This window comes from Saccostrea cucullata, unplaced genomic scaffold (assembly GCF_032062105.1).
Source record: "Saccostrea cucullata isolate Sc308-1 unplaced genomic scaffold, CSIRO_AGI_Scuc_v1 ctg2302, whole genome shotgun sequence".
NCBI classification, from domain to species: Eukaryota; Metazoa; Mollusca; class Bivalvia; order Ostreida; family Ostreidae; genus Saccostrea; species Saccostrea cuccullata.
Window position 1 is genome coordinate 50,904 of NW_026940184.1, and position 13,861 is coordinate 64,764.

A 13,861-nucleotide genomic window follows, 5' to 3' on the forward strand; every position below is an offset into this window, starting at 1 on the left:
CATGCTCTTGCATATTGAATCAACTGAGATATATACACTCCACTCTGTATACAGGTGATGAAGGTACACTGCTGCATACGTAAGGGAAGTTGACGATAAAAAAGTAAAATACATCACGTTTATTATATCCCTTGGTTGTTAGATTACCATTAACGTAAAATAAAAGATGAAAAAAAGTTTTCAACTCAGACCAATTTTACATAGGTATCGAATTAACTGAAATACACTTACTCTGTTTGAAGGTCTGAATTGTTCGTGCCTAAAGCATGCTCTCACATATCAAATCAAGTAAGAAATACATGTACAGGCGTACGAACGGACGGACAGACAGCTAGATGAACGTACAGACGAACGGACGGACGATACCGATTACTATATACCATCCCACTTTTCAAGCGGGGTATAATAAGGAGTATATAATGCTTAAAGATTCTTATCTTAACATTAATATTGTTTCTGAGAATTCACATGCAATATGGTTTGAAACTTGATCGACAATTTTCCGTTACAATCTTGCTTGACCAACGTTTTACATTAATTATTGATATCAAATGAAGGATAAATGAGTCATAGGGCATAAATTAAGCATTATTCAAGACTGTTACAAATTCAACATATTGCAATTGATTGACAGGCATTGTGTTGACAAACATTTCCTGAATCTATTTAATTGATATCTATAATATAACACGTGTATTTAGTAGTTTCAAATAACAGTTCCGTAATTCAATCATGACAAATGACATATTTTATCAAATCTATCTTTTGTTATTTCCTATTTGAAAGAACTCTGTTTACATAGTCATTTTGATGCTTGATAGTTTTTTGTTTCGATTTCCAATGCAATATTTATCTATATAATAACATCATAAAACCAAACACCAAATACTAACTAATAGATTCCGGAATAGTCTAGTTGGTAAGAAGGTAAATATTTATGCTGTTAATTTTGATGGTGGGTTTCTAATGTTAGTTTTTTGCCTCTCACTTGATTGTATACCTCTTTAATGACGTTATATGACATAAATAAGCAATTGTTTTGTAACTTAGATCTGCCAAGTCTATCCGTTGCGATACTCTCTCTCTCTCTCTCTCTCTCTCTGACATCATTGAAAAAGCTTCTTTTCAAGAACCCACAGGCCAGGGAAAATGACCTTATTGCCTAGAGAACAATTGAAACTTAGATATTTAAACTTTCAAGGATAAATAAAAGAAATGTTTCATATTTAATAAATGTATTTTGTTAATATCTACTCAACTACAATTGAATCCTAGAGAGCTTAAGATAAAAGAATTAAGATACCAAAGAGTGTGACTGTTACATACTTGAATATTTACTTGATAAAGACGTTAATGGTCATCTAACAACCAAGCTGTATGATAAACGTGATGACATTAACTTTTCTGTTGTCAACTTCCCTTACTTACATGTATGCAGCAATATATCTTGATCACCTGCATACGGAGTGCATATATCTCATTTGATTCAATACGCAACAGCATGCTCTGTGTATGAACAATTTCTAAAACGAGGTAAATTACTGACAGGGAAGTTGATGAAACAATGATATCAGCAGTCTCGTTTAAAGGCAATGTTTCGGAAGTTCTATGGTCGATACAATGACCTCGTCAAAAATACAATTTATTATTGAGTCAAATGCTGACTGACGTTTTTCATACTAATTGTTAGTCCATTATTTCTACCTTGATTTGACGACGGATGTTTCCGTACAAGGAGCACACGGTGGGTGTGACCTGTCAGCAGGGGATGTTCACTCCTCCATGGCACCTTATCCCACCTTTGATGTTTCAAAGGTCCGTGTTTGCTCCCTTCCTATTTTGTTTGATTTTATGGACTTCGAGAATGAGTACTGTTCGTTATCTCCCTATCCTTCTTGAAGGAGTGTGCTATCATTTAATTATACAATAAAACAGTTCTTGCTGATTTTTGAGGTCAAAATGATGATTAAGCCGCCTTAAGCTCGAAATACAATATTTACTTCACCCTTAGGGCTCAGTGAATATTGCGATGCTCGGGTGTTTAAGTCATCGTATTGATCTCAAAGAACAGTAATAATTGTATACTGCTCGTTACTTCCATATCCTTCATGGGACTGATAAAAGAAATTGTTCAACTCAGAACAATTTAGAAAGAACTATATGCGGTATATTGCATATATTTGCCCCCACAAAAGTCAAATTTTGAAAACTTCCTGAAATGTGCTGAATTCAATAATTTGTATGAGAAATATAAATTAAGAGAAAATATTATAGTGTCAAGGCAGTGTATTCACAATTTTCGTTTTTATGACGTCACAAACTAGTCCGATTTCATATCCTTTTTCAGAAAGAGGACAAAATGGACAAAATTTCAACAATTTTAACTTTAAAATTTATAGAGCGCAAGTTTGTTCAGGAACAATATTGACATATTTCATTGATATTATCTTTCTACACATTTTATCACAATATTGATCCTGAACACACATGCGCTCGGTGACTTTTGCTCATAATATCGACGAAATATGTACATTTTTCTGTAAAATTCATAAAAAACTGAAATTTACGTCATGTTTGTGACGTCATTACGTACATATGGCGTCATTATTTATGAAAATATTCAATGCTATGAAGTCAGCATATACTCCCCTGTTTAAGAACTTAATCAAATATATCTCCATCAAAGTTTGATTTGGGGGGCAAATATTGGTTATTACTGAATAAAGTTCTTTTGAGACATACTATTTAATTAAAATTTCTGCCTTCGAAACTAAAATATGTAAAAGAGTACAAAAATATTTTGAATTTCTAAATTTTGAAATATTTTATAGCGATAAGCATTTCTAGTCCATCTATGTGATTGAGCAAAACAAACAAGAACTTGTTCATATGTTTTTATCAATTTCTTTTTCTATCTGTTTATGTAAAAGATCAAGTGATGTGTCGATTAAATTTTTCAAAATATACTGAAAGAAGGCATTTTCATTATATATATAAAAACAAACCATTTCAATTCTTTTAAAGCCAATTAATACTCTGAAAGCACATGTTTGCCTTATTTTATGAATTCAGAGATATTGATTAAGGTTAAAATATTAAAGACTACGAATACAATGTATATCTTTTTTTTTTCAGATCCACATTTGGGCAAAAATGTTGAGGTATCAAACGGCGATTTGTGTGATCTTGGTATTGAATTGCTTTAAAGCTTCATTTTCCTGGTCAAGTGAGTATATTTTACTCTATTGTCTAGTGAGTATACTTTTACTTTATTGTCTAGTGAGTATACTTTTACTATATTTTCCTGGTCTAGTGAGTATACTTTTACTTTGCTGTCTAGTGAGTATACAAAGTGTATGTTAATGGGAACACAACAAAAGAAATCTAAATAAGAAAATGTTAATTTTCATTTACAAGGATATCCCCTTGAAAATGAAGAAGTGCACAAATTATTAGGCGTTGACATTGATCATAATTTACAATAAACTTGTCATGCAGATGCAGTTTGCAAAACTCTTACATATAAAATATTTACTTTACGAAAAATTAAAAAGTTTCTTCCAATGCACACTGGAAAACTATTTTATAATGCTTTTATTCTACCATCAATTTTATGTTGTCTATCCATTTGGGGCAACTGTCCTCAAACGCACATGGATATAGTCTATAGATTACAAAAACGAGCAGCTAGGATTATTTCAAATGAAAAATATGATACACCTTCAATGCCTATATTTAACACTTTAGGCTGGTTGACGGTTTATGAACTTTTATATTTACAGAAAACAATTCTAATGTTCAAAATATTTAATGGTATGTCTCCTGATTATATGCATAATCTTTTTAAATTTCAAAGCTCTGGATCATACACGTTACGCTCAGAAACAAACTCCGAACTTCGATTACCAAAATATAAAAATAACTTATTCAAAAATTCTTTACAATATTCAGGGGTTATTATCTGGAATGAGCTACCAATAAGTATCAGGAATTCCCAATCCCTTACAATATTTTTAAAAAAGTGTTGAAAATGTTCTGCTTGTGAAGCACAATGGTTCTAAAGAAGGCCCCGAAGAAGACTAGTGCTTGCACTAATCGGGTTACCTTCTATAAGTAAATAAATTATTATTATTATTATTATTATCATTATTTTTATTATTATTATTAGGGTCTTCCGTCTCCAACGGAAGACCCTACTATTATTCTATTGTTTCTTTTTCACTTTTATTATTATTATTCTTTTTTTTTCTTTACAATTTTTGTGTAGAAGATTTCTCGGAGATGGCTCGATCGATTTACTTGAAAATTTCGGAGATGATGTATCTTTATCTAAACCTTATACGTTTTTTTCATTTTTTTTTTGAAATTCACTTCCGGTCGGAAGTTATCGCCCTTTGATCGAAATTTTGAGGACCTCCTTGTCTGTGATGGAACTCAAAAAACAGCTTAAGCTAGAAAGCTGATTTTTTTCAGGGATGATAGAGGACATGTTGCCATGTTGCAACACGGTCAGGATATTTTCCGGAAGTGCCTTGTATGGAAGCTCGGTAGGGGTCAAAATTTAGGACACGAATCATGAGTGATTTTTTCGAGACATTTTGCATCATAACTTTTAAAGTATAATTATTTTGTTAAAACATACTGGGCAATAATTGTGCAGAATGACAAGATCTTTCATATGATATCAAGAAAAAACTCATCACATTGGGGGCCGAGAGGGGCCAAAAGTCTTTATTCGATTACTTTGTAACAGTCAATATTTTGTTATACATTACTGAGGCAAAATTGTTTATCCCAACAATCTACAACTATATATTATAAATTTAATGTAGTATGAAACATAATTAAGGGCCACAAGGAGCCAGAATGCTAAATATTTGACGCTTTATATCTCAAAAGTGGAAAATATTTTGATAAGTAATATTGAATAAAAGATGTTCAAAATAATGTTTTAATCAATATGCAACCTTTCATTTTTCGCTAAACGTCCCCATTAAGGAGTTGAAGGGTTGGCCCCTAAATATTTATTTTCTATTCTCTGAATAGTTGTTGAACAAAAAGTGTTCAAAATCTTAAGAGCTTTAAGATGAAATCCAGAAAAAAGGGGCTGGGCACTCAAATTAAGGACCGAGAGGGGCCAAAAGTCTTCAATCGATAACTCTTTAGCAGTCAATATTTTGTTATACATTACTGAAGTAAAAATGTTTATCTCAACAATCTACAGCTATATAGTATAAATTCAATGTCGTATGTTACATAATAAGGGGCCATAAGGGGCCAAAATGCTAAATCTTTGACGCTTTATATCTCAAAAGTGGGGAATATTTTGATAAGTAATGTTGAACAAAAGATGTTCAAAATCATGTTCTAAACAATATGCAACCTTTCATTTTTCGCTAAACGTCCCCATTAAGGAGTTGAAGGGTTGGCCCCTAAAAATTTCTTATGCAAATAACTCGAAAACGAAACAGAATCTCTGAATAGTTGTTGAACAAAAAGTGATCAAAATCCTGAGAGCTTTAAGATGATATGAAGAAAAAAGGGCTGATCCCTAATATTAAGGGCCGTGAAGGGCCAAAAGTCGCTTTTTAAAGTCTTTACTGTTCAATATCTTTGGAAAATCATTATTTTAGAATGAAAATCTCAATCAGAATCTTATCTCATTTCATCAAGAATCGGACGGAAGACCCACTCGTTGCTCGCAACGAGATCGTATCCAGTTATTATTATTATTATTATTATTATTATACTTTTAATATATTTTCCTGGTCTAGTTAGTATACTTTTACTTTAATGTCTAGTGAGTATACTTTTTTAAATTTATTGTTTAGTAAGTAGACATTAGCAAAATTATTTTGATAAAGCATTCTAATTGTGAATTTTAAGCACTCTGACGTTGACAGTAAATGATACTTGAATTTCTGAACGACAATATAAATGAATATATTCGTTCTTAAATGGATGTAATACATGTAAATGACATGAGAAATAATGTTATTTTTGCTATCTGACAAAAAAGTCAAACATATGCCTTGTTCTTGTTTTTTTCTTATGGGAAACATAGTGCACAGTGTAGAACATACATAATTTTTCTGTCGCTAATTAGTATTGGATAGATACATCTTTGTTAAAAATATTAAGCTTGTTCTAGACTGCGCTCTATATTTTCTGGAAGAATAAGCAGTTTTATACAAAATATGCTAAAATAGCGGGAAAACATTATTTTTATGATGTCATATTTCTAAAATAACGGCATTTTGATCAATATGAAAATGACCAATAAAGGTATATATAGAGTCTGGTACATATAGAGTTGTACAAATTAAAGCTTTATATAAAGTAAAATTAAGATATTCATTTCAAGAGGCCAACACTTACCACATATTGCTCTTTGGATATTTAACTTAAGAAAAATTTATGGTAATCAGTAAAAACATTACACAAAATGCAAAAAGGTTCATGTACATTGACACCCCCCCCCCCCAAGAATACCAAGAATAGCATAGTCAGGGATTTTTAAGATCACGTGTTATAATGATATACCATTGTATACAGCTGGTTGCTATGCAAACATACTTACATATTTAAATGTCAGCAGCAGGATTATTTCATAGTGCCTACATATTCTTTCCGAATGAAACTTGCATTAATGATGCATCTAGATGGGCTTCTTCATTTACTTTAGTATCTTGACCTTACATTCGTTTTCAACTTCATTTTTACAGCATGCAGTAAACCAGTTGTTGCATTTACTGCAAAGCTCTCCAAAGATACCACAATCGGAGGTCACGGCATTGTCAAGTATGATAGCGTGCTAACGAATGTGGGAGAGGCTTATAGCCCGCAGTCTGGAATATTCACCGCCCCCTATGACGGCCTCTACACGATATCGTGTACACTTATGAGTCTACCATCAAACAGTGTGCATTTGAATATTGTTAAAAATGGAACGAAGGTGTCTATCTTATACTCTGCATCGAAGACGTGGCCCCAGTCTGGACAAACACTCCATCTGATACTGAAGGCAAAGGATAAAGTCTGGATACAGAACTCCAACTCAAAAGCAGCAAAACTTCACGACCATGGCTCGTATAACTTGTTTTCTGCTATCCTGGTAGATTTCTGACAAAAGAAATGGAATGTTCATTTAGAATAAAATCTTAATAAGCATATAATATGTCTCTGTTATTATACATACATGTAAAAGGATTTCATTCAATAAACAACATAAAATGTACTTTTGGTTTGGGCATTATTATGACGTACCGGAGAATACAAAACATGCCGATCTCAATCCAATTTTGGATGTTAAATGCATTATATATCATTCCATTCCCATCGAGGTATATAGGAACAAATCGATATATTTATGTAACAATACAAGAGGTTTTGATTTATTGTCCATCGGTAAAAATTACGACGTTTTCGAGGCATGTACGAGAGTGATCAAAGAGTCTGCAAACTAATTGAATAACTTCCAAAAAGGAAGCAATGTTTGATTTCAATGTTGATTTCATTTTAAATAAGTCCTCTCCTATTTTAATGCACATCTGAAATCGTTCTGCTTATGTGCGAATCACGTAATATAGACGATAAGCTGAATAGCATCATAGCGTTCTGTTGAAAAAGCTGAAAGATTTTTATGAGTTTTATATTTCTTTCCATGCAACTTAATTATTAACAAGAACAGTTCCAGTTCATTTGTCTGAAATGGTCAAATCATAGCAGCAGATCTAGAATTGGTGGATAACAATGTCGTTTCCAAAAATAAGCGTGGCGACCACCAAAACCCACATTCTCTGTCTCGTGAGAGTCTTTTTTGGCAACGTGGATAAAGTATGGGTTCCTCCTTTCTAATATGTTGAAAATTCTAAAGTTAATGATATCTCAGGTATATAATAATTATATTACTGTTAAGATATTTAACTATTTTTCAAACTGTCAGTTGGAGTTTTTTCATAACAAATTGCTTAATAAAAACCCGTCTCTTTTCAAACCTGCTTTTACTAGACAACAGAACAAATATCATATTTAATCACCTCTCTTTTCTTATTAAAACAACCAACCCAATCATTGATTGAATTTCTAGGCAATTTTTTGTTTAAATTAATTGTGCAAAAATTATTATACGTTATTGAGGAATTTCCAAGATATACACTAAACTTTACAGACGTTCGTTGAACTAGTACGACTAGAGACAATCAAATTTTGTCATAAGAGATCTATATATTATCGTCATTTTCACATTGTGTCGTCACAAACAAGGCGCAAACCATTATTCAGCACATGCTATCTATTGAAATTGTGTATGACTAAGTGTGTACCAAATTTTATTCTAATCTAAATTGTGGTTTTGAAGAATATAGAGATACTTTTTTATCACCCCTTATTCATTGTATTTACTAATTGTTACATGTACTCCATCCATAGGTCTTCTGCCTTTCTGTGAAAAGATCTGTAACAGGCACGGATCTAGAAATTTTTTCAAGGGGGTGCACCCTGTACAAATAAAAATAATTCAAACCAGAGACTTCTTGACAGGCAAAAAAAACACCCATAAATTCACCAAAACGTCAAACACCTATTTACTGTGTGTGTGTGTGGGGGGGGGGGTGGGGGTAGTGGTAGCCGTTGACTTCTACTGTTTCAAACCTTTTTCATACCAATATAATACAAAACTGCATTTTACAAGGGACCTGTGTTTTCCAAGGGGGTCATTTTTAACTTGTTTTGATATATAAGTTTGGTAGCCTTGCACTTTTAGAGAGGTCCTGATCCCCACGCCCCCTCTAGATCCGCGAATGCTTTGAAATACTTTTATTGAATATTATTTTATATCTTGAGGTGTTTTGAAACCGCAAGACTTATATTGAGAAAATGAATAGTTCATGATACAGGGTTTTAAAAGTTATTCAAAAATCTACCTCAAGTTTGATCTTTGACCCCTTCCGCAGTTATTGTCCCTTTAACCACAAATCTTGTTATCACTACTCCTCCGAATCAGTAAACCATAAAGATACAAAACCTTTATTAATGTTTTCGACTTATTTAGGAGACTTCAATATATTCATTGCTGCAGGTTACTTTAACCCTTACAATGAGTTTTTGCCTCTAAAAGTTTTCAAATTTTACATATAACTAAGAATGTTCAAAACGATAAATCGTATAGAGCCATTATACCAACTGCTATGATTTGTAGACCTTTGATCTTGAAATCTATTTCTAATTTCCATTTATGAGAAACACCTTTCTTTCTATAGCTTCCATTTCCTCAATCATATACTATCTTCCTATTACTACATGTATCTAATAAGTACTCTTAAAACTATTTCAAAAGTTTCATTCTTGTCCCTTAAGATTGACCCTTTTCGAAGTTATCGCCTCTTGTGTGAAAAGTCTTGTTATCGCTTCTTCTCTGAAGCTTTTCACAAAAATATAGATGATCGACATATTTTAAATTTCATGAATACTATAGCTTCAACTGTACTATTTAAAAAAAAAACCAAACAGTCCGGAATAACATTCTGCAATAATTTTCATTAAAACTAATTGACAAAAGCATTAGCATTAGGACACAGATTAAATATTTAAATGAAATTCAATAATTTTGTATATATTCAGACCTATGACAAAGGTGTCAAAAACGTAAACATGTGGTAAAAACAATCTGTATTGACGTTCACCGTCGATCTGCAACGTCACATCTTTAAGACATAATTTCTCTGTTTTAGTGAAAATGTCATTAGCACCTTTTTTTCATGGGCGCAATCATATTAGTATACAGAAAAAATTGAAATAACAAATGCTAATCTAACTCAAAAATCAATTGAAACAATACAAATTTTGAAGCAGAAAAATTTTGGACCTTGTTAATTTAAATCATGACATGGGTAAGGTTTAAAAGTTCAATTTCAGTGTCAAATGTATTAATTAAAGCTCGTTGATTTCAGCACTCTTATACATGTTATTTAGAGAATCATGGGTTTTAAAAGCAGTAACGGATCGTTTTCGTCCAAATGTCATTGATACGCTCTGTGGATGATCAAAAAATTCAAGAAGGATTTCGATCCATTAGCAATAAATTGAAACGTTTTATCTTTTGTACATGTATAAAACCAAGATCAATACATCCTTCAATACATTTCAGTAATTTGATAAAAAAAAATGCATATTCATTTGGTATTAATATCAGCTGAAAATGATGAATATATACATGTATAGCTCAGGTATTTCGTTGAAAAGTCGAATCAAAATAAATTACACGACATTGAAAAATTCCAGGTTATTATTTTTTTATAGGAAAATCCTTTTTTTTCAAATTAGTTCTTATAAAAAATTCTAATTAGTGCTTTGTCTCTTTAAAAAAACAAAGAAAAAAAAATAGTTATGTTTTCTGAGCCCAATGGTACGGGACCTCTACACTACAGGAGTTTTATTTTACACAACTAATCCATATCTACTAGAATTGCCAACACGTCTCAAACATCTTTTGACCAAGCTTACAATATTTTACCCGAAAACATATGTGAAATTGGAGCGGCCCCATTGCTTTGTCAGAAAGCACATTGTAATAACACACAGATGCTTTTGATCCTTATGCTAGCTAGATGTTGATTTTATACTTATGTTGAATTATATAGGTTCAATACTCCATAAAATGACCCTCTCAATATACCAATAGACGGACTAAGTCCAAACGTTCCATTTTGAACATCAACATATAGTAGAGACTTAGTGCTTTTATTTCCTGAAAAATATCCTTTGAGAGTCTAAGGTTGGAAACTCAGGCCTTGTGAAAAAGCAATGTTCTTGATGTTTGAAGAAAATAGGTGAAATTGAGCATCTTCAACTGTTGATAAAAATATGAGCCCACCCTGCGATCCAATTCTTTAATGGATTAGAATTGTCTGAAACAAACATTTTAGATCAGATTAGTTTTTTTTTATATTTTGCATAGCCTGCATCGGACTTTGCAAAGTATAAAAAAACATGTGTGATAAACACAAAATGAGACCGTCTTGTTACCAGAGGGGCATCTCAACGGGCCAACAATTAAACAATTGTCCTGTCTTTTGTAGAGTACTACAAAATATGACGAGACACAGTGCAAATGTATTATATGAAAAAATGATAAAAATAATCGAGAGATTATCAATTTTTTGTCTTTTAAATTTCAAGAGCGAACGTTTATTACTTTTTGTATAATAACATTTTATTACCCCCTTGTTTAAAGTAATTCCACCCTCCTATGATGCCATATATGTTTTTGCAAAAAAACTTTAATTAGTTTGAATTCAAACACAATAGAATAATATCTTTTGGAAGAATGCTTAACACTAGGTGTAATGATAAATATTGTTAAGAAAAAGAATTTTTAAAAATGCATTTTTCTATTTGTTTAATAAATTATTCAATCTTTAAAAATGTTGACAAGGGCAATAACTCCTTCTAAGGTCTCTTCATTCAGACATTTACTTTATCCCATGTTTACCCCTTTATCCAGTGGGTATAGCTCATGGGATATGGCTTTCGTATCCAACACTTAAGTGCAGTTATGACGTCACAATGGTTTTTGCATTAGCGTGCTAAGGGCTTGAGAAAATGGTTAAACGGAAATGGCACGTAAACCAATTATTCAATGTAATTTACTTAATTGAAATAAATCCACCAATGAACGATAAAAACGTTATATAATCAAAGTGAAAAATTTTATCAAACTTCTCTCAGTACCACTTTTTATTTTAAGAATCTACACTTCCCCTTCTTTGAATACACTGCAACATGTGCGTGTTGAAATAAGGGAGGGGGTAACCTTTTTTTAAAAAAAAGAATATTTTAATATTTACAGATTATATAACTTATCAATATTCTCATAACTGAATAAAATCAAAATTTATATTTATTGAAAAACTAGAGGATTACGGATAACCGTGAATTAGCATGACTAGCTTTCGACAGAGGGATTAGCTAAAAAAAAAAAAAAAAACTCATGCGCGAGGATTAGCATGACTAGCTTTCGACGAAGAAATTAGCTCAAAAACTAATGCACGAGGATTAGCTGATTCACAGCGATTTCTATGGAATTGTTCAGATCTAATCATTTAATTTTATATAGGGAAAATTCAGTAGAGGTAAAATAAACGAAACTAACTTCATGAAACTTTGTCGTGTGACAACGCCGATCGATGTTCTTTCAAAATATGTGCGGGGTGAAAAAAAAAATCGTTGTGTCATTTGAAACTAATTTATCTAGGACTTCTTTTCAGAAAACCTATCACAATATATGAGACATTTCGGCACTGTAATTCATATCCCGACAACATTTTACCTTACCATACCCCCCCCCCCCCCTTCCCCGGATACCATGTTGAATGAATTAGAGACAAACGCCCTATCTATGATGTTATATTCTATACGTTATTTCAAGAAAACAAAAATGACAGACAGGTAAAATTACCAGTTTACCAGTTTAATCCGTTTATGATACATGTAATACATTTGGGACATACCGGTATAATGAATTAATTCAATGACCAAGTCACGAAACATCAGTAATGTTCTTATTTTTTTATCATACAGATTTTTAAAAATAAATGAAAATGCAATTCAATTATTAATTTCTTTTTAAATATTACTGTTTCCCTGTAGTATCTTTATTGGCATATTCATTGCATATACTATTGTCTTATAAACAAGTTTAATATGAGTGATATTGATATTTTCAGCTCGAATTTTCTAGGTTCAATACTTCGTTAGGCCTACATATGGTATCAACTCTCGGATCGGAAAATATTTTTAATAATAAACTTTTTAAAATTAAGCGGTCTTCTTGAAATGCCAACAGCAGTTTTCGAAATGCATGTTGGTTTTGAATAGGGCCTGTGGCTTTGTGCGCTTGTATCTTGACTCAGCCAAACGTAAATCATTTTTATCATTTATGAAGCCAGTTGATGCAGACTTCACGACATACACAATTTGTGTTTTGTAAAGGAGTCAAATAATTTTCAGATTATATATACATCCTGCTAGTTGCTACTGATGTAATTGTTTATGTTAAAAATATATTCTAGGATTAATTCCGACTTGGTGACAATAAAGTATCTCTGGTGATCTCCCTTTGATTTCATAGTGACCATGGAGACGAGATCGGGAGATAAAACATAAATGCATTGTTTGTAAAATAAATAAGATTTGGGGGTAAGAATATCCATTTTTAAAAAAAATATTTCAGCATAATCAATGATAATGTAAACCTAGATCAGCTGTGCTTGGCTAAAAAGTCTTGGGTTAGGAATGAGTCACCATTATTCCATCTTCATACAGTATTGCCTATAGCATAGAGACTCCGAGAGACTTTTGTACTTTTTTTGCACCACAACACAAAATAACTTATAATAAATGGTAAATTTGCATTTAAAAACTAATTAAAATTTACAAAAGCAACATATAATTTTGTTTCTTTTCAATGAACGTGGGTAAACCCCATTATTTCCACTTTGATGAACGGTGCGAAGAGATTTGAATCGAACGAAAAATATAAATTTCGATGTGGCCATACCCCTCGAACAAAATAAAATTATGCTCTATTTGTTCATTTTTTAAATTTTCTTTTTAATGGTGTGAATTTTATTTTGTTCAAAGAGTGTGGCCACAGCAAAAATTTGAATCAAAGACGAAAAAATGCTAAATTTTGATAAAAAGTGGCAAAGTTCACGTGTTTAGACGTTTTCTGCACAAATATGACATCATCAAATGAAAATTTTGGCGTAAACTATTCAAGTATGATACCTAAGGATAATATTTCCATAAATAATTTTCTTCTTCCCCTCACTTTATTTTTCCTAAAATCATTAGGCCGATT

The 13,861-nt window shown here is 31.8% G+C and overlaps 1 protein-coding gene across 1 annotated transcript; it reads left to right on the forward strand.

Annotated features, from left to right (window-relative positions):
* Positions 1-899: 899 nt before the first annotated feature.
* LOC134254918 (complement C1q-like protein 3) lies at positions 900-7,175 on the forward strand. The gene is made up of 3 exons (XM_062737446.1): positions 900-927; positions 3,136-3,226; positions 6,726-7,175. The coding sequence occupies exons 2-3, from the start codon at positions 3,154-3,156 to the stop codon at positions 7,124-7,126; spliced, it is 474 nt and encodes a 157-aa protein (XP_062593430.1). The 5' UTR covers positions 900-927; positions 3,136-3,153; the 3' UTR covers positions 7,127-7,175.
* Positions 7,176-13,861: the final 6,686 nt, after the last annotated feature.